This window comes from Crotalus tigris, unplaced genomic scaffold (genome assembly GCF_016545835.1).
Source record: "Crotalus tigris isolate CLP2741 ecotype Arizona unplaced genomic scaffold, ASM1654583v1 scf7180000017800.2534000, whole genome shotgun sequence".
NCBI classification, from domain to species: domain Eukaryota; kingdom Metazoa; phylum Chordata; class Lepidosauria; order Squamata; family Viperidae; genus Crotalus; species Crotalus tigris.
The window spans coordinates 1,954,081-1,975,440 of NW_024096645.1; the positions used below are offsets into that span (position 1 = coordinate 1,954,081).

The 21,360-nt window shown below is 40.0% G+C and overlaps 1 protein-coding gene across 6 annotated transcripts in view; it reads left to right on the plus strand.

Annotated features, from left to right (window-relative positions):
• The window catches only part of BMF (Bcl2 modifying factor), a 34,852-nt gene extending 13,898 nt beyond the window's left edge, over nt 1-20,954 (plus strand). For 3 of the 6 annotated variants that reach the window (XM_039342655.1, XM_039342650.1, XM_039342653.1), the window contains 4 exons: nt 497-658; nt 3,069-3,389; nt 5,222-5,385; nt 19,092-20,954. In XM_039342655.1, coding sequence (XP_039198589.1) covers nt 3,074-3,389; nt 5,222-5,385; nt 19,092-19,193 — 582 coding nt within the window. In that variant the 5' untranslated portion in view covers nt 497-658; nt 3,069-3,073 and the 3' untranslated portion in view covers nt 19,194-20,954. The remainder of the gene's footprint in view (nt 1-496; nt 659-3,068; nt 3,390-5,221; nt 5,386-19,091) is intronic. The other 3 variants (XM_039342649.1, XM_039342651.1, XM_039342652.1) reach the window with 1 other exon arrangement.
• Nucleotides 20,955-21,360: the final 406 nt, after the last annotated feature.

The following is a 21,360-nucleotide window of genomic DNA, read 5'->3' on the forward strand; positions in this document are numbered from 1 at the left end:
GGCATTTTGATTCCTTCAGTTTTCACTATTTTTCCCTGTTGATGGTGAAAGTGGTACATCTGTCCTATCCAAACCCTATTTTAATATCTTGACTGCATATATGGACAGTGTTGAGCAGCAGTTCTATTTCAGCAGTTGTTTTTCAGACAGCCTCTGATCATCCATGGAAAAAAGGTGGGAGATGTTTTTAATGTTTGATAGCCATGATCTGACTTGTTCAGTATTATTGACCGAGGAATCAGAGCAATGACAAACACTGGTGGTGAGATTGAGTCTCCGTGAAAGATGGATCTCTTGAAATTAAATTCTCCCAATCTATCACCATTGACTGGCAACTGTGTTTTCCATTGTGCCATTGATCTTTGTACAAAGCTTCTGATGCTTCTACTTACTTGTTATTTCTAGGCACTTGATTATCTAATCATGTGGTAGGGAGTTAAATGTTTTCTTGTAATTAATCCAAGCTACATTCAAGTTGGTCTTTCTTCTCTTGCAGTGTTCCAAAACCTTCTTATCAATTAGGAGCTCATCTTTTGTTCCTCTGCTGTGTGGGCAATTTGCTCTCTGCTCAGGTGGAAAAAGCTTGTTTTTAACTAAATGCTGCTGGACTTCATCAGCTACCATACCAGTTGGCAATTTGAAAGTTGTTGATAAGCAGGTAATTGGCCTGTAGTTGCCTGGTCCTTGCTTGTTTGTTTATTTATTAAATTTATGTGCTCTGAGTTGCTTTTGTTGGATCTTTCATTATCAGGTAGATTTTGCCAGATGTTAACAAATCTTCAGTTTCACCTCCTTGTAGTAGGTTATTAAACTGCTTGGCAACAGGTAAGCGTAGACCAGGGGTAGGCAACCTTGCTGAAATCCACGAGTCATAAAAAAGCCAAGGTTGCCTACCCCTGGTGTAGACCAATCAAATGTTTCAACCGCAAACCATGCAATTCACCTTCACCTGATGCTGACCAGTTCTTGATCATTCTTGCGCTTTTCCCACTACATCTGCTGTTACTCCTTTCATTTTAGCTTCTTTTTTTATTTTTATTCACCTCCTTTATGCATTCTAGTTGTATTCACCTCCTTTATGCATTCTAGTTTGTCATCTAGTTGTATTCTAGTTGGGTTGTCCCATAGCTGTGCCCGGAACTACACTTTTCTTCTTTATCAGGTGTTGACTGGATCAGCTAGATGTGAACACTTTTGTCAAGATCAGCTAGGATGATTAATTTCTTCCAGTTTCTCAGCTTAAATCCCCTCTGCTTCTGGATATAACATACAATGTGTTTGTCTCTGGGAGTTTATTTATTTATCAAACTTATATAGCTGCCTGTCTCACCAAGGTACCTCTGGGTGGCATACAACAATAGATAATAAAAATATAAAAACAGTGAATACAAATATAAAAAAAATAGTAATAAATATCCTTAAAAATGTAATCAAAGTGGAGGAAAAATAAGAAATGGCCCTCTCAATAGTGGAGCTATCTAGCCAGGTCTGGGCAAATAAGCAGATCTTCAGGGTCTTATGGAATGTCAAAAGGGATGGGGCCAATCTAATTTTGGGAAAAAGGATGTTCCATAAGCCGGGCACCACAGCAGGCTCATGTCATAGGATTCATCAAATGTAGATCCCTGACCAATGATATCTGCAGCATGCCTTCTCTGCGAGATCTGATGGGGCAAGTTGATGTAAATGGGGAAAGGCAGTCCTTTAAATAGCCTGGTCCCACGCCATGAATGGTGTTTATTTATTTATATTTCACACTTCTTAACGGCCCATCTCCTTCAGAGGAGGGCTCTGAGTGCTGTACAATTTAATCAGTGAAATTAAGCATTAATAACAGAATGATTTAAGATTATTTTTTTTAAAAAAATATAAACATTATAAAATTGCAAGAGATGGAGAGTTCCAAGATGGAAAGGTTAGCAGTTGTTAATACAGACGAAAAGGTTCCCATGGGGCCAACCAGCCTCCGTGGTTGGGTGGGCCCCTGTGTGCCCACGCAAGGCTGCACAGCCAAGTTTTAACCCCTTTGTAGAAGGCCAAGACATTGGGGGCTTTCCTTACCTTTAAGGGCAAGATCTTCCACAGTGCAGGGGCAGCAGCAGAAAACATCCTCTTCCTAGATCCCACCAGTGTAAATTCTGGTGGGATCCATAGCATTCCCTGCCTGAATGAGTGGGATGGGCTGATGTGATTGGGGGAAGCCAGTTCCATAAGTAGCCTGGCCCTATGCCATGTAGAGTTTATATACACAGATGCACAAGAGAGACATTCATATATATTATATGGATACAGAGAGATGTATTGCACACTTTCCCTTAAATTTTACTTTTCTATGCATTTTGCACTGCAGAATTTTTAAAAAGGGTGTGTGTGTGTGTGTGTGTGTGTGTGTGCGTGCCCGCGCATGTGTGTGATACATGTTTTTTCTAGTTCTCCTATGGACATGAGAAGTATTTCTCCCCATTCCAAATTTACGATGGCAGACTTAGAACTTTAAGTAGTTCATTTTCAAGACTTTGCATTAAAATGGCAAAACCCAGCTGTACTTGGATGTATTTCCTAGTAAATTTGAGTAGCACACTCAGTCCCAGGATCCCCTGGCTCTATTATTTAGATTAACAAACATTAATCAATGTTTTCAGATACCATACCATTATGAATTCTCAAAACTGCGTAGAGAATTTAGAACAGTATTTTTTGAGAGATTTTTGCTTGTTAAAGCATTAATGTGGTTTATAGCCTTTGCATTCTAAAATAATTTTCCTGGAAGCTGTTTTTTTTCCCCCTTTAACTTTCTTCATAGGGCTGACCAGACTGTAAACAGTCTGAACTTTAAATGGCATTTTGTTTCCCATTTGCTTCAGAATTTTGTTTTAAAGAAGAAGGGAGAACTGGGTCAGAGAGCCTCCTTCCCTAACCAATTAACTTTTATTCCCCAGACAGCATTCAGAAATAGCTTTGTGTGGCAGCACAAATGAAATGCTTGTATGTTTTTATTCTGCTATTCAATAGTATATTGTCCAGCTTTGTAATATTCTTATTATTCTTATTAATTATATTTTTTGCAGGGGAAATGGATCCCCCCGTTTACCTGGAAGATGATTTTTCCCATTTGGATGGCCTGGATGACGATGTGTTCCACTCGGATGATTGTGAACTGGTCAGTCAGTCCAGCAAAATGGCCTTTCGTGGCATTTTCACCCAAAGCAAATCTTACAACTGCCTCCTGGGCAGGTTCCAGCTCTTCCCACTTGCACACTGTTGTGGCCCAGGCAGCAAGCATGCCAGACAACAGGACAAGGCAACACAGACCCTCAATGCATCCTCTTCCAGCCAGGATATCATGTTACCTTGTGGAGTCACTGAAGAGCCTCAGAGACTCTTTTATGGTAAGTATCATACTTGCTCCTTAGTCTACGGTGAAACAAAAAAAAAAAAAAAAAAAAAAAAAAGGCAATGAACGACAGATATAACCTGTTCCCTTTTTTTTAAATGAACTGTGCCGTTTTTGAGCAAAGCAGCAATTGCCGCTTCAGATAGTTATCTCAGAACCTTTTGCCTGGCTCTGCTTGAAACAGATACAGGGAGGTCCTGCATCATGTTCAGTGTATTTTATTTAGAGCAGGTCTGGGCCGCCAGTACCTCAAGACATATATGTTCTCTCTTGTCTTAGTCTATGGAGATTCTCAGTCATCCAGGGCACGGATGTCCCAAAGGTGCTTTTTCATGAGGCAACTGGACTTTCTTGTTTCCCTTTGGGGAAATGATGGGGAATGGAAGGATCTATACTCCTTATAGACAGCTGGTCATTTGCATTCTTTTAGAGCAGGGGTCTTCAAACTTGGCCCTTTTATGACTCATGGACTTCAACTCCCAGAATTCCTCAGCCAGGCACGCTGGCTGAGGAGTTCTGGGAGTTGAAGTCCATGAGTCATAAAAGGGCCGAGTTTGAAGACCCTTGTTTTAGAGAGTTTGTCTTTGTTCGCCAACATTTGGCAGCAATGAAACCTTCCATTGGATTTTGGTGCCAAGTCACTTAGAAACAATCTTCCTAATACAGGTCATCCTCGACTTACAATAGTTCATTTAGTGACCATTCAAAGTTACAACAGCACTAAAAAAAGGGACCTATGACCATTTTTCACACTTAAGACCGTTGAACCATCCCCATGGTAACATGATCAAAATTCAGACGCTTAGCAACTATTTATGATGGTTACAGTGTCCTGGGATCATGTAATTATCTTTTGCAACCTGTCAAGCAAAGTTAATTGGTAAACCAGACTCACTTAACAACCATGTTACTAACTTAACAATTGCAATGATTCACTTAACAACTGTGGCAAGAAAGGTCATAAAAGGGGGCAAAATGTCTCACTTAGCAACATAAATTTTGGGTTTAATTGTGGTCATACGTTGAGGAATACCTGTTTATCCAAAAAAAGTTCAAAGTACAAAAAGAAGTAGATGATGAATGAAAAATATATTAATGGTTTGCATCTTAAATGCAGAATTAATGAATGAATTGCTCTCAGTTGACATTTCTAGGATGTGTTATAGGCTCTCGTTCCTTATAGACCAATAGTAGCATCTGCAATAATAATTTAGAAGAAAAGTAATCTAAGTTGTCCTCTTCTCAAATTAATTGGTAACTAACTGCAATTCAAATTTAATTCCTATTAGGGAATTAGTGTGTTGTTATGGTTTTGAATTGGGACTTGGCATAAAGATCGCTGGTAAATTTGAGCTAGTCACTTCCTCTCAGTCCAATCTTCCTCATGGAGTTGTTGTGAAGGAAAAATGAGGGGAGTATCAGCTTTAACTCCCGGTAGAAAGGTGGGGCATAGATGCAATAACAAAACTAAATTAAATGTTGATTAAAATCATATTAGTTGCCATGGGTATAATATTCCGAATTAGAGTCCAATTATATTATTTAAAAGAAGCAGTTTGGTGTAGTAGCTAAGGTGCTAGGCTAGAAACCAGACGCCTATGTATTCTAGTCCTGACTTAGGCACAAAGTCACCTGGTTGACCTTGGGCCAGTCACTCTCTTTCAGCCCTATGAATCAGGCAATGGCAAACCCACTTCTGAAGGGCCTAATCCAGCCAGTCAGTGCTAACTCAGAGGCACAACAATTAACAAAAAATTTGTTGAATGTCATACTGTTGATGGCATACCATATTATGATATAAACACCTTCTTCTATGATATTTGGCAGGAAACGCTGGATACCGTTTACATGTCCAACCAATTGGTTTCACATTGAATCCACATCTCCAGGAGGAACCTCAGGAAAGTCTGCAGGAATTGCGTACCGAAGTTCAGATTGCACGGAAGTTACAGTGCATTGCAGATCAGTTCCACAGGCTTCATCTACAGAGGGTAGGCAGCTTGACGAGCAAGTAAAGTAGGGGTAGCTGTAAGAATTAATTCATTGGAAGAAGGCTTTATGAATATATTGATTAGCCAAGTAGTGTAACTTCTGCACCATCACTGCCAATATGCTTAGAATGCGCTTTGTGTTAATATTAATAATATACAGTTTGTTTCAAAACTGGGAACTATTTTTTTGAAATATATGTCTATATTATTCTTTATTCATTTCTATTGTAATTTGTTTACAGAGGTAGCTTGCCTCACAGAAATACTAATATAATTATTGTTTCTGAATGTAAAGCTGGTTTCCTTTGTTCAGTTATGCTGCAGCCGAACCAAAAAATAAATAAATAAAGTTTGCAGGGAGCTACAGTATAAAGCAGTGGTTCTCAACCTTTTTAATGCCGCGACTCCCAACCAGTTGTAAGTCAAGGACTACCCAACCGGTCGTAAGTCGAGGACTTTCCCTGCCCGGGAACACCGCGCATGTGTGGTGCCTCCCCCTGCGCCGGCTGAGGGGTAGCTGGCAAGCGGCAGAGACGGCGCAGGCCAACCACCGGCTGGGCCACCAGCTGGCCCAGCCCAAGGGAGGTAAGGCACCCACCAGGCTCCATGCGCGCCAGCAACCCTCCTTGCGCCCGCCGGCCTCCCACCTCCCACCCCTGGCTCTCTTTTACTTACATTTTTAGTAGTTGCTCAGCAGGGAGGGGTGGAAACTTCTAGACAGCTCGCCTTCGCTGCAGACAACTTGCAGCACCGTTTGCAGACTGGGACTTTTGGCGGGCTCAGCAGGGCAGAGACAGCCTGGACAATTCCTATTGGCTTTGAAAGCCAATAGAATTAGACTCTATTCAAGAGAGTCTATTCTATTGGCTTTCAAAAGCCAATAGAATAAAAGGGAGTAGCACAGCTAAGGAAAAGGGGGAAAAAATGGCGGACTGTGTTGTTTGGTGACCCCCGTGAAATGGTCGTTCGACCCCAAATGGGGTCCCGACCCACAGGTTGAGAACCACTGGTATAAAGAAAGAAGTAGATTTGTTTCTGAATGTTTTCTATTAAGACTATTAAACAAAGTAAAGAGAAAACAATGAAACAAAGATGAAAATAATCTTTCTTAGTGGTGGGCAGGTTTAGTCCTTCTGAGGAGGGTTCCTAAATACAGTATATGCTTTTTATTTTCTTTCTGCTTACCAGTCTACCACTTTGAGCCTTGCCTTCTGCTCCCAAGGACAATTTAGAAACTGCAAATATTTTAATGGGTACCTATTTACCTCAGATTTATCACTTTAGCAGGGGTGTTAGGAGAGGGAGAAAGAACAAGGCCTCTCTGCCATCCCAGATGCTGTAAGGGGCTGGTCTTCTGTTTCCATTAATCATGAAAAGGTATATTTTCTGCTGATTAAGTCCATCAGCTGGATAGCAGAAAAAGTAAGCAAGGCTTCCAATATAATTCTATCATCTTAACCCCAGGAAGCCAAATTTCATGCTTTGACATCTAGTCTGGAATGTAGTTCAGCCTTAAATACCATGAATAATCCAACTCTCTCCCCTAGTGCTCTGAAGTATCCATCACTTTGGAGATTTGCTCTTCTTTTGGGGCTCTCTTGTGAAACAGATGAAAGAAATTAGCATGGCCTGATGGGTGAAGCATGAGGCCATGGCAATAGTCCTTGTTCATCAAAAGCTTTGAGTGCAACAATAACAGTGCAAAGCACCTGTGTAATTCTCCCAGGTACCAAAAGTAGTCTATATTATAATTGTTACAATAAAGAGAATTAGTACCGAGGCCCTGCATGCTTCAGAAATGTTTTAAAACAAGTACTTTGAAACTTGCACACACACACACACAGCACTTTTCTGATCTTACTTAAAGCAGCCAGAGTTTTTCCAGACTTTCTTATAATTGTGGTGGGGGGGGAGTGCTCCTGCTACAGTATATTCTATCCATTCATTAATTGTGATTGTTAAAGCAGCAGTTGTCTCACAAGGCAAGCTGAAAAAAGGCAGGCTGTTTAAGCGAAGAGCTGGGAGATACTGCACTTATGCACATGCATAATCCAAAACACTTCTCATTTTCAAAGCCAGCAAACCCTATTTAGTTCTATTCTCCCCAGATTGCAAATAGATGTAAGTCTCCAAGACCGATAGAAGGGCTTGCCTAAAGTTTCTTAGTGGATGTGTTCACATAACATAGTAACCCTGAAAATAAGTTATATCAATAACCAGTTTGCATAATATGCAGAGCCATAAATTAACAGAAAAGTTTGGGTATATCTAGCACGCTAAGCTACATAAAAGAAGATCTAAACCCAGCCCAGGATGAACCTTAAGCAAGCCTAGCATCTGCTAGGTTTTGAATTGATTTTCTTAAATCACATTTTGTATGAGCATGGCCACTGAGTTTTAGCAAAGGTGAGATGCTAAATTTGGGATGGGAAGTCGTGCTACACTAGTTCACCACTCTATTGGCACTCCGAGGTGTCTTTTGGCATCTTCACAAAAAAGATCTTGGTGCCAACCCATCTTCAAAGAAGTATTGTGTTAGACTTTTTGATTAAAGATCTCTGCAAGGGAAGATTTGCAGAAGTACCGTAGGAGGAGTCCTCAGAAGGCTCACCACAAACTTTTCTATCTGTTTTATAAAATATCCTACACCTAACCAATCAGCTATAAAGTTCTGAGCATCTGTCCTTTCCTCTGAGTCTTTCAGTAGGAGGATCTTTCCAAGGATATTATCTTTGGACACTGGGTGCTTTTTTCTTCCCTTCCCTCTCCTTTTTCTCTCTATTCACCCCCACCAGCCTCCACTTCCCACTACTAATTTGTAAGGTACGCTTGTGGATTGTCCTACCTTGTGTGAAACCCTCCGAAGCAGATCTCTCAAAATGCTTTGCAGGAGAGCAGGAATCACCCAAGCCAGTTTATTTTAACCTACCCAGATTTATCTGATTTCAGCTGGGGCCACTTTACATTCCTTCTGAGAAGAATTGCACTCAGGAGTTTATCACTGCTGTGGGTTCTGTTTCTTTTCTAAAGACAAGTGCTTTGGTTAGGGGCCAATGAGATCCATAATGAGGTCTACCGTATTTGTAAAGGAAACTTGTGCTTTTATGAAAAGAATGTACTTGTGGAAGATAAGAAATTCCTTGGAGCTGTTTTAATGGATATAAATCAAGTAAAGAAAGTTTCACTGCCCGATTGTGGTGTTTCCAACTGAACAGGAGTGGTAGCCTGCAACCATTTCAGGAAGCTGTTATGGACCTGGGTCATGTGGGGGATGAAACTAGGCAATGGCTGCAGAGGGCTAGAGTTTAAGTTACAGCCATTGCTATTTCCTATAGGAACTCTGCGGCAGCTGCCAAGTTCTTGCAAAGGCAGAATTTGCTCAGATGTTGTATATGTTCACTACAGTGGCTAGAGTTCCATGGAGTGCCAGATGTTCAGATTGCTCCATTGCTTTTCCTACATTCTCGAGCTTCATTTTCATTCATTTTACCCTCTTTCTCCCAGACTTCTGCCCACAATTTTTGGGATGTAACTGTGCTTGTGTGAAGTGTGTTTGGGGGTGGGGGTAGGGCAAATGGTTCTACACAAAGAGTGGTATCTCTGATTTCACATTCATCAAAAAAGAACAATTTTGCCAAAGTGTGTGTGTGTAGGGGGGAATGATTTACTAGAATAAAAGCAATTCCTCAAGTGCTGGAGTGCCATTCTAACTTCTTGCTCTTAGTAAATATAGGAACTCCTTATGTGTGATAGGTGAGAGAAGAATTAATCACCTCCCTCTCCGCTGAAATCTTTCTGGCAATGTTTTTCCCATCCTAGATAGCATTCCATCAGCATCTGTCCCTAATGTCAGTTCTGGGGTAGCTAACTTTGTTTAGAGTGGCAAAGGTTAACAGGGCTTTGTTTTTCCTGTCAAGAGTCCTGAAGGGAAGCTGTAGAACTGGTTGTAACATGACCCGTTCCATCTGGGGAGTGTAGCTATCCAATGTCTTTGTCTGGGAAATGTGTCCAAGAATGCCCCAGGGGAAAAAAGCTGTAACCAAAAAAAGAAATGTGGATCTTCCCCTCCCTTTTCTTCAGGCAAGATGTGTGCGTTGCTGTGGCACCAAGAGCCAGTGAGGAACCACTGCAGAGCAGAAATAATGTAGGAGCATCATGTGTCATCCAAGCATGTGGGAGAGTTGGTAAACAAAAGCGTCCCTCTTTACTACAAGCTGAGCTGAGGCAGGCGAGAGAGGAGGAGCTGTTCCTTTTTCAGCTGAAATAATGAAGTGGCATAAAGGAGTGTGTGCAAGCTGACAGTCCCCCCCCTTATATGTATATGCACAAATTCCTTATTTTAAACAGAAACACTTGATCTGCTACCACTCAATTTATTACTAAGTTTGTGCTGGTGGCTTATATTTCTTTTGGCCATTTCCCTCTCAAGCTGTTGATGAAGACAGTGGTATGTTGTACAGTACTTTTCTGGAAGATTATTGGTGACCAGAACTGTAATTTGTTTATTGTGTCACTTCAAAGAGGTATGGTAGCAATCAGATTGCACTATTGTGTAAAAAGGAAAGAACATTGTCTTAGGACTGATGATCTTTCCTATGTAAATGAAAAGAACAATTCCTATTCCATGAAGATGTTCCTATAAGAACAAACAGGGAAACATAAAATTTAACATATCCAATACTTTTATTAAGGACTACAGCCCTAATTAAAATGGAACAAGGAAGATGATGCACAATTGGAACATAGAAGAAATAGTTGAGGAAAGAGATGACTTTTTTTTAGTAGAAGAATTATTAAAATGACCAGATGATCATCCATTGAACATGAATGGGTAAAAACAGCCTTTTTCAGCCTTGGTGTCCTGAAGAAATCCTACATGGCTGAGATAAAAATTCTTTCACTGTAACACGCAGAGCTAAAATTTACCAATATTTCTTATTTCATATCCATAGCCATGAACCTTCAGTAGAAAGGAATCATATTGGTTACAGGTTGACTTGAATTTGTATTTCCTTGGTCCTTGATCAGTATCATAATCCCTACACCAGCTTCAATAACAAATATTTGGAGTTTATCTGATTCTTTTTTTAAGTTTACATTTCCATGAAACTATGTTTACAGGCAATGTTAAGCCTGGATTTAATTTTATGTGTATGAGACTCTGTGAGCCAAATGAAGCCTTGAGTTTATGTTTGCTTCTCCTTCTTTAACTGGATAAAAAAAAATTATGATTCATTTTCAGCTCCTTGGACTTTGGGCCTATATATGAATTAGGAATCAATGTTTAATATAGACTCCAGTTAAACATTTGGTTTGTCCTGCAGTTGATTAGCATTTGTGTTAAACCTAAGACATGCATAATTTGTATTTCTCCTCTTTTGGGGGGAGGGGGGGGAAGAAATTGGTTTACCTAATAATTTCCTCTTTGCAAGTATTCCATTATAGATAATTGATTTATTAATTATGTGCCATCAAGTCAATATCGACTCTTGGTGACCATATGGATAGATTTCCTCCATGCACTGTGGTCTTTCAGATCTTCTAACAATCTATCTATCACTACTGCAACTGAGTCCATTCACCATGCTGCTGGTCATTCTCTGTTTTCTTCTGCCTTGACTAGCAGTTTAGCCTTCTTCACATAATGTATCTGAGGTAGGACACATTTGGTCATTTGTGTCTTGAATGAACACTATGGGTTGATTTGTTCAATGACCCATTTGTTAATTCCTTATTCTCAAGAGTTCAAAAGGATCAATACTCTTTCTATGTTGGTCTCTTAAATTCCAACGTTCATTTCTGTAGATAATAGAAAATACCGACTTGTACTGTTCTGATCTTTGTAAGTGAGACACATCATAGCACCTGAATAACTTTTCCAACAGCCAGTGGTTTAATTTTTAATTTTAGGTAACAACAGACATAAACCTCCTATCTGAAGATAGAAGTACAAAGGATCAAATACTGGAAAATATTTTTAAATGATTTCTACTGCACTTTTGGTGTACAGTAGGGGCATATTAAAGTCTATGACACAGTAATACTCCATCTGTAATATGTCTGAGCGTGGCTCACCCATTTTTTAATTTACACACTGAAACTTCTTTTAGTCATTTGGAGATTGTCAGACTTCATTCTCCCTCTCAGCCAATTACAAATTTATTTAAATTTGTGATAGCTGTCTAACTTCAACAAAGTTTTTGAATCTTGTTAGGATACAAATTTTCACAAGATCTAGGGAGTAGAATAGCTTATTTTATTGTATCTATTCAAAGCAAGGCCTGCTAAATTCATCACTTCAGACTTAATCTCAAGTAACAATGCATCACAATCATGCAGTGCATGAGTGCAATTCTAGCAAATCAAATCACGGTTAATCAGTTTGTTCTGTTTTAGAAAAAAAGCAGAAGTAAACATTTTTCTCGACTTTCTTGTGGCTCCCAGGGTTTTACTTAATAGACTGGGAGTCTATAAAAAATGGAGGCAGTTTATTTTTGCAGTATGAGAGTGGCATGTCAATAGAATCCAGGAGATCTGACTCCAGTCTCCAGCCTTGGCCCCTAGATCTGGCTGAGATAATGCTTCAGGGCTTCTGGGAGGTTTTTGTAGAAAATGAGCTGTAATTGAAAGCTGTATATATTGACCAATAAAAGTTTACAGCTGTGAGGCAAGAAGGAGGAAAAACATAAACTGTTACATTCTTCCTGGCTTCTGCAGCAGTACAGGAGGCAAATAAGAGACACTCCTTTAAAGGTGTTGTTGTTAATGCAGTATTGTACAACTAAACAGAATCAGAAGTTTTATTGTCCTCTCCCACCCCCAAGGACTGTTTCTCTGGCCTTCTGTGGTAGGGTTGTGGGGTTTTGTTTTGTTTTTTGGCAACATGTTTCTTGTCTCCTACACTATCCCCTTTTAAAAAGTTGCCTTTACTAATTATGATTAGTTTGTATGATGCAACACAACTCCAAGGAATTATGAGAAAGAACTTTGCCTTGAAGCAAGAAGTCACGATCAATTAAAAAATGTTTCATTTGGGACTGCTGGCAAGTTTTTTGTTTTAATTAGGCATAGGGAAAAAATGGTTCAGGGCATTCTTGTCTGTACAACTGTGCGTGAGAAAGGTAGGAGCTTAGCAGGAATTTCTCTGCGGCCAGCACTGTTTAACTCATTTTCTAGATTTAGTAACTGAGTCATCATAACTGCTGACAAAAGAGGCTGAATTAATGGAGACTTCATTGTTACACCTGACTTCTGGTCTTTATCTGTTTCTAGCAGGCACCTTCCAAAGATTTTCTCAGCATTATCTCAACATTAATACTAATTAAATATTTATATTTTTAATTTTTAAGGTTGTTTTTTTTTCGTTAACTATCTCATCCTGACGTTTTGGGCTCCATATGTCTCCTTATGAGAAGTATGCATTGAGAAAGACTGATTTCTTGTAAAACTTGTTAAAAGATTAGAAGCAGAAGGATATTTTTGCCCATGCTTTAAACAAAGTGGTTATGAATAAAATATTTGTTTCTCTAGCAGTTTGGTCCCTGAAAGGAACAAAAAAAAATCAACATCTAACACAAGGACAAATTGTGGCAATGGCAAATTTGAATGTTATAAAATATTACAAAACAAAAAGAAAGGGTGAACTGTGGTAAAAAGTATGCAAAGGAGAGTCAACTGGAGGGAATGCAGTGAGTGGGTGTATCTCATTAGTTTGTGGGCATGAAACTGACACTAGTCCTTCAAATTTTGTTGCTTCTTCTTGAAGCAGATCCAATATTTTTGTACCATGATGATGTGTAAAGTGTGGATTTGTTTATAGATCTGCCAATGAAAATATTTGCAAAAGTGCCTTTTCCTGGTATTGACTTCCCATCCTGTAAAGATCATGATCCCTGCCTTTAAAATTATTTCCTGTCTCTTGTCAACAACATGGACTCTTGCTTTGATCGCTGCTGGTGTTTTATCTTTTCTCCTTCCATAATCTCATGTTTGCATCCAACCTCAGCTGTTCTTTGTCTTCCTAGCACCTGCTCTGGAGTATTTGGGGTCTGCAGCAGCAGTTCATATTTATGACGGCTGCAGGGCCCTGGGGTTGTGTAATCAGGTTTTGTGACCTTCCGACAAGCAAAGTCAATGGGGAATCACTTAATGACCATGTTACTAGCTTAACTGCAACAATTCACTTAACAACTGTAGCAAGAAAAGTCATAAAATGGGGCACTTAACAAATGTTTCACTTAGCAACATAAAATTTGGGGTCAATTTGTGGTCGTAACTTGAGGACTACTTCTATTAATTCAGTATATAGAATTCTTAACTATTGATTAACATGAATTCCCTCTACAGTAAAAAAATCTTACTTGATCCTCACACTCTTGCACAGAGACACAAAAACACAGTTATGCACATACATATTCTCCTTTCAACAGAAATAGATAAGGCTGAGGAAACAATGGCAGGATGGAGATAAGGGGAAGGAGGGGAAGGGATAGTGCACTGGGGGAAAAAATAGGGGAAATTGAAATAAATTGAAGGGAAGTAGCTGAACAGGGAAGGGTAAATGTTGGACAGCATGTATTGTAATGTTCAGTATTTTGGAGAGAAAATTTGAAAGAATTTGCAAAAAACCAAGCTAAAAACACACACCCCTTTTTGATTTTAAGAAGATAGCTCCCCTTCATCTCTTGTGCTTTGCTGGGGAAGAAGCAAGATTTTAAGTAAAGATTTTTAAGTAAATATTTTTAAAACTTATTTAAAACATGGGCAGAAGTAACTTCATAAGATAGGATACTTATCAATGCAAATTAAAAACCCAAAACAAAACTTGGATGCTTAAAATAACAGAGTGAGTTAATATATTGAAAAGAGAAGTGAAATAGATAAAAAAGCAGCTAGATGAAAAGAGATTACGTGAACATACTTGCAATTTTCAGAACATTACTTTTCTGCTTCAAACTCATATGTGATTAGAGAAAAAAGTGTTATGAGAGGAGAAGCTCTTAGTGTTTGACAGTCTGCAAAATTGTCATGGTTGGCATCAAAACATGGCCACAATCAAGATGTGCCTGGTTTAAAAAAAGGGCATCGGGATGTGCTAGAAACTGCATGAATTTGAGTTTGCATCTGAACTTCAACTTTCATAGCAAAACAGAAAAATGATGCTCAAAGAGTTGTATTTGAACCCCGCCTCAAAAACACTAAGGCTAAAATATCTCAGATATCCATGCCAGAAACATACAAACAGAGATTTAGTTCCTTAAATTTATCAAGTAATGGCCAACTTCTTTTCTTTTTCTTTTCAATTAAAAAAAAAGCACAAACATTTTAACTGGCTAGGAGTGCTTACAATGCGCATGTCACAAACTTCCAGATGCTCTCTTTGCATCTGTTCTATCCAGTAATGGTCTCTGGACCAGAGGGGAATCATGCAAGGCAGGGATGAGGAAAGAGGGGAGAGGCAGAAAAAAGTATGGAGCTTTGCCTTCCAGACACTTGATATTAAAAACCCAAAATAATAAATTAATAAATTAAGAGGATGGGAGAGTTCTGCTCCAGAACATGGCTGTGAATGCTGGACTTCTAAGGAGCCAAACAGAATTGCCAGAGAGTGTTGAGTCTACCATAATTTCCTCCTTGGATATGCCTTTGATAGAAGAAAGCCATTGCCAATCCTGCCTGAGATTCCCAGGCCTGGTGGTCAGTAGGAAAACATCTGGTAAGCTGCAAGCTCAAAAAATTGAGTTATTATTTTCCATAAAGTCTTCCCTTTGGCATTTGGTGGCATTTCTTGAGCCAATAAAATATGGTTACTTCCTTACTGTCCTCCTTTTCATGTCCGTATTCTGAGAACAAGAGTGGATTCACCTGCATAATTTAAACTAGACTTTCCCAACCTTGACAACTTAAGACACAGAAGTCTGGGAGTTGAGGTCCACATATCTTAAAGATACTAAAGTTGGGAAACCCTGATTTAAACCATTCAAAAAACCACAACCTTATTTTCTAGTTGGAGTTTAATTTGAAATGCTTTTTCTTGCAATAATAGCACTGAGTTCTTGTACTTCCTTTTTCTCTGTTTTTGCAAATGGAAAAGGGAACTAAACAAACCATTAACTTACACAAGTCGAGATGCTATGAACCTGGGAAAATGTGTCAGCCCGGGGGTGGGGGCAGCCTGGGGACAGCAGTTGTCTCTTCCAAAACAAAGTCAACTGGGTCTTGTTATTTCACTCTCTTGCTATCAGTGCGATGGTGAACTGCAGCAAGTACCAGGAGTCCTTTTTTACTAAATATTTCTTCAATCAGCTCAGAGAAACTCCATTGTATAGATTCTGCACAATCATCTCTTTTGGCTAATGAAGCTAGGCTTCTGCCCCCTTGCAAACCCTCTTTGGTTCTTCCTGATTCACAGTGCATTGCCCTGGAATGGTTAGTGGCATTCTTCCTAAAATAATTATCAGGTATCAAATAAAGAACCATGTTGTGATTTTTGTATTACACATACATTTTCAGCCTCTTAAACGAAGTTCTCACTTTTCCTTCCATGTTGGCTTTGGAAGATTAAAAATTGAAGATCCAACATTGAAGATGATGGCAAGTTTTCATCTGTGCTGCTAAATCAATATTCTCATCCATACATGTTTTAATAGCAAGAATGGAGAATTATAAGGTTAACCGAGTCATTTTCCAGATACTTTAAGTCCACTGTGGGGACTAGATTCTTTTGCCATTGGAATATATTCATTCATCTGTTACTCTGGGAAATGTGAATTATTTCTCTGCTTTACCTAACATTTAATTTGTTCTGTGGTAGCAGAGTATGCCTACTCCATACACCTGATAGACAGGCAAAATACTTTTCAAATTATGCAGCTGTGTTAGATTTTGTGTCATACATCACACATTTGTTTGTATTCTTTTGTTGGAGTGCTCTTGACAACAGTGGTGTCAAACTGCCGGCCCGCGGGCCAATTTCATCATACCAAAGCCTCACCCACCCCATTGCTAGCAATGCAAAAAGAGTTGCGATACATCGCAACACATCACGTGACGTGGTGAGTTTGACACCCATGATCTACAAGATTGCCTCTCCTTGAGAGTATCTGTCCATTCCACTAAATATGATCAGGTGGATGTCCTTAGATCCCTTTCCTCAAATGTTGCCATCTAGTGGGACCTAGGCAATATGCTTTCTCAGTAGCTGTCTCTGCCTTTTGAATATTCCACTGAAGTCTTCCAAAAACCGTGACAGCCTGGTTTTCTCACAAGGATGACTTTGGAGCCCAAAAAGGTTTTTTTATGTGTGTGTGTATTTTTGGGGATGTATGGAAGTTGGGGGCACTGGGAGTTTTCAGTAGGTAGATTTCACTTATTGTTTTGTTTGGTAACCATTCAAAGTTATGGCAGTGTTGAAAAAATAATTTTACAACTAATGACCTCATAGACAAGCTTAGCAGTGTTCCTCAGTCACATGATCTTCATTATAGTCCATACTCAATGTACTGTGCTGGACCTGTTTTGCTCTCCTCAACTGCCTTGCTGAGCAGAAAGATTGGAGTGGAAGAGATTAAAAGAGAATAAGCAGGCACACAGTGAGGAATATACCGGGCCACGTGAGTGGCAAGCTTGGACTGTGGGTGCCAACACATTGCTCTAAATGAATTTTCCTTATTGTGTGCCTTCTTACTCTTTTGTAACCCCTTCTCCAATGAATGTAAATACAAACATTAATTCCCTTCTTGCTCATTATCCCAGCACCCTGCATGGGAGTGAGCATCCCAAAGGGTGGGGGAGTGGGGAAAAGAAAAGCACTGTCATGTGATTTCCCACTTCGCAGCCACTTTGCTGGAGCACAGTGGCTCAAGTGGTTGGAACCCTGGGCAGGAGGTTAACAAGCCCGTGTTTGAGACCTGAGAGCTGCCATGAGGAGGGTTATGGTCTTGTCCTTCACTCCAGCTTCTGCTGGGGACATGTAAGGAACCCGCAACTGGCTAATCCTTTCAGCCTGGAAGGCCCTCCATGCTTCTGACTCAAGTGCAAAGCCACTTAGCTTAATGACAGAACTGCTGATCCCCAATTATGGTCACTAGAATGAGGAATACCTGTATTGATTTTTAGTTTTGTTATAGTTTTCGTCACTATTTGTGAGCTGGGATAATATGGGGATAATATCAGTTGCTATTACATTATTAAGAAAGATGGCACTTGTGGATGAAAAAAGGCTGAGGTCTGGCTTCTGGTTGAGATAGACTCCGTGGCTCCTGAAGACAAAACAGTTCTGGAATTGCCAGAGGATTATTTTAAACTAAAGGATCATTTCTCTAAATCCCTGCAGCATTCTAAAACACAAGACCCTTGCCCCATTTCCGAAAAGTATAGCCTTACAAAACAATGTTCATGGCTTCACTTCTTCTTTCACAAACAGATCCATTGGTGGACGAGACTATAATCTAGCAGGACTCCTGCTGATGTCTGAAGGCAAAGTGGCCTTCAAACATCAATTCCTTGATTCTCCTCTCTTCAGCAGCTCCCGGAGCCACTTTTCATGCTCTGCTGGACGTCTGCCAATTTTCTGGAGCAAGTTTTTTGTGGGGAGGGGGGATCGTTAAAGGGAAGGTAGGAGAAAATTGCCTCTTTGACATAATGTGCATGGGACCCTGCTTGCTGGATCTCTAGATCTAACTCTCATATCAATGATGTCTCTGTCTTTCAACAAAGGCATGCATCGTACAAAGCATGGATTGTGACATTTGATGAAAGCTAAGCTCTCGCTAGCCCTATCTAAAGGTAGCAAAATTAGAGTTTGAAGGCTCCCCGCCCCCAGTCAAGCTTTAAAATGTGTTGCTTGATAATGGGGACCTGAAATAACCCCTAAGGTTTTTTTTTTGTTGGGTTTTGTTTTCAAGTGTATTCTTGCTTAAGGTTTAATTGGCTCCAGGCAGTAGGAAAGGGCTCCAAGACTGATTATTTATGGCTTACTGTCAAAAGGAGCTATTAAAAAAGGGCAGTATTATCTTGGAGATGTTTGGAAGCAGAGCATGGTGGGGGGAACGTGTGTGTGTGTGTGTGTGTGTGTGTGTGTGTGTGTGTGTGTGTGTGTGTATAGGAGTGTGTTTTCTTGTACTGGATAAAATCAGTTTTGCTGTCTCAGCAGTGTGGTTTAAATTGAAGATTAACCCTTTGACCTTCACAGTGTCAAATCACTTACAGATGGATCACCAGCTACACTTCTCTTCTCCCCTCCCTCCCTTCCCCCCTCTCCTGTGTTTGCTGGAAGAGGGGGGCACTCTCCTTTAGGAAAAAAAAGAGGGGGAAAAAGTTGTTTGTTCTTGCAGCTGGGCTATGAGACACTCAGAAGCCAATCTGATTAAAAACAGCACTTGGCTAAACTCTGCAGAATCCTGCAAAAAAAAAAAAAGGGGGGGGGTAATCCTTTTGTGCACAATACATAAAGGGTTTGCTTCTTTCTTTCATAATATTGGAGCAACAATTATTCCTAGAGAAACTACTACTAGTCACACACACAAACACCCTGGGGCCAATGCTTTTTTCCTTAATATTTGTAGTATTGCTGGATTAAAGTGCCCGTTCTTAAAAATATAACATTTTTTATTGGGACAAGTTAACCTTTTGAATGGTAGCTTTAACATTTTATATGAGTAATCTTGTTCAGACCCTTTCTCCCCCCCCCTTTTTTTTTTTAACAGCACCAGCAGAACAGAAATCAGGTCTGGTGGCAGATCCTTCTCTTCCTCCACAACTTGGCCTTGAACGTGGAAGCAAACAGACAACGTGTGGGTCAGAGGTGAGATCTGCCCTGCCTCTTCCAGGTTCCATCCAGTCTGCTGGGAGCACCAAACAAACCCAGGTTACAAATGCGCATGCCACTGGACAGATGTGAGGTTCCTGTGGACCTGAGGGTGCTTGTTGTACAAAAGACTTGTTTTCAATGGACTTGCCTTCTGACTCCCTTGTCTTCTGTGGTGGGGAGCTTTGGTCCAACACTGTTGAAGAAACATCTTCCCAAGTTGTGTGGCTTATAATCAAGGTGCAAGGAGGAACTAATGTAAGGAAGCTTTGCATGAGTTGGTGATGGACTGTTGGTGATGTTTTGGGTTTGAGGTTTGGGGCAACTACCAGATTCCTGATCAGTAAACTTTGAAGAAACTCTGTAAACAGCAACTGTGAAGCAGCATATAGAGTATGTATGACTGAATCTTGACATTTTAAATAATGGAGATACTGGTGTAAACAAGGAGTGAGTCTTGAATACGTAATAACACACAATCATTACACTCAGGAACATATGGGCTCCTCTCCTGTCTTTCAATTCAAGTCAGGAAAATGAAATATAAACAGTACTTTCTTATCAAATGTAACTTTCTTTACTACTCTAAAGCAGTAATCCTTGTACTAATAAGCCATTATCCAAACAATAGGATTTCTTAGATTACTTCCCTAAGGAGAGAAAGAAAAGTTCGTCCTCGGAGAGAGAAATTCAGCCTCACAAGGATTTTCCCTAAAGCTGCAAACTGCCTGCAGTTGGTACTATGAAGGCCGGGATGGGGGTGGGGGCTGGGTTGCTAGGAGAGGCCCTGCTTTCCACTGTCCTCATATGCCAACACGCCTCTAAAATGGGTAGGATCATGGCAGCCTGGAGCTTGCACCATCCTTTTTCTTCCCCACTGGAATCATTGGGAGGGACAAGGAAAGGAAAATCCTCTTTTGGGAGGATCCAGCTGACATAAGCCGTTAGAATTACAGAAGCAGCATTCAGCTACTTTGGCTTCTCTCTTTTCTTAAGTCTAAACATCTAACAGAATTAGTTTAAGTTAGCAGAGAAAAGTGCTTTAATTTTACATAAACCCTCATTTATGATCATATTCAATATCAGAGATGGAACCACAAACTACTGAATGCCCCATGCTACGTATTTTTCTTTTGCCATTTAGAAAAAAATGGAAGCAAAGGTTTTATTTGGAGAACAAGAAAATATTGTTTTGTATTGTAGAAAATAAGAGGAATGATTTTTTTTTGCCTGGCCATAGGTAGAGGGGCATCAATCCAAAAGATTTTGAAAGGGCTCTGCCCCCTGGTTTCAGGCTTCTGGACTTTTCAATTGTAGAACAAGTGAGAAGCAAGATGAATTAGAAGGCTGGTTATGCAAAGATTTGGCTATATTTTTTTGCGAAAGACCTACCTTCCTAAGTGCTCTCCTGAAGACATTTGCTATTCTGAACTATGTAGCTATACTTTCCCACTATCTTAAGAGGCAGTATTACTACTCTAGGTGTTTTTAAGATTTAGAGTTAGAGGTCACACAACTTGGGTAACCTTAAGTGCATTTATGGTTTTGCCCTCATGGCTTTAGCATGTTGTCCAGATCTAGTCAGTTTGGTTAGTTTGTGCTTCATTGTATTTTGGGGACCAAGAAAATGGACTAATACAGGAATGCAATTGCGTGATTTGTGTTTAGTACTTCTTCCCAAAATAGCTGTAATGAGAGTCTCTCTAACAGTATGGCCTTTTTATATATTGGTTTTTAATAAAAACAACATGAATTAACAGTATCAGTATTGTTTAAATATTTCCCAGTGTGAAGGAACAAATAGTTCAGACAAACTTTTATTCAAAAGTTTCTAATGCTTCTTACATTTTTAATTTCATCTTTTCGGAGAGGGGTTTTAGAGTTTAGCAAGCAGCTTAGTCTCAGACATTTGTGTCTCTGTGCTAGATTTCCTTCCAGCTTTGCTGCTGTCTCTTCGCTAAAAGCCTTTGCCCCATCTGGCCTAATTCTGGAACATTGGCCAAGGCGTCCGTGGTTTGCCGACCTTGTGGATCTTTCGCTCTTGCCACCATGGAGGATTCCCCTGGACCGAGTAGCTCTCAGCCAAGGGAATCTTCAACATCCAGACCCAGAGTGGCTCCAGTTGGCCGCCTGGCACTTGAGCGGGAAAGTTTAGCTAGGCAATCCTA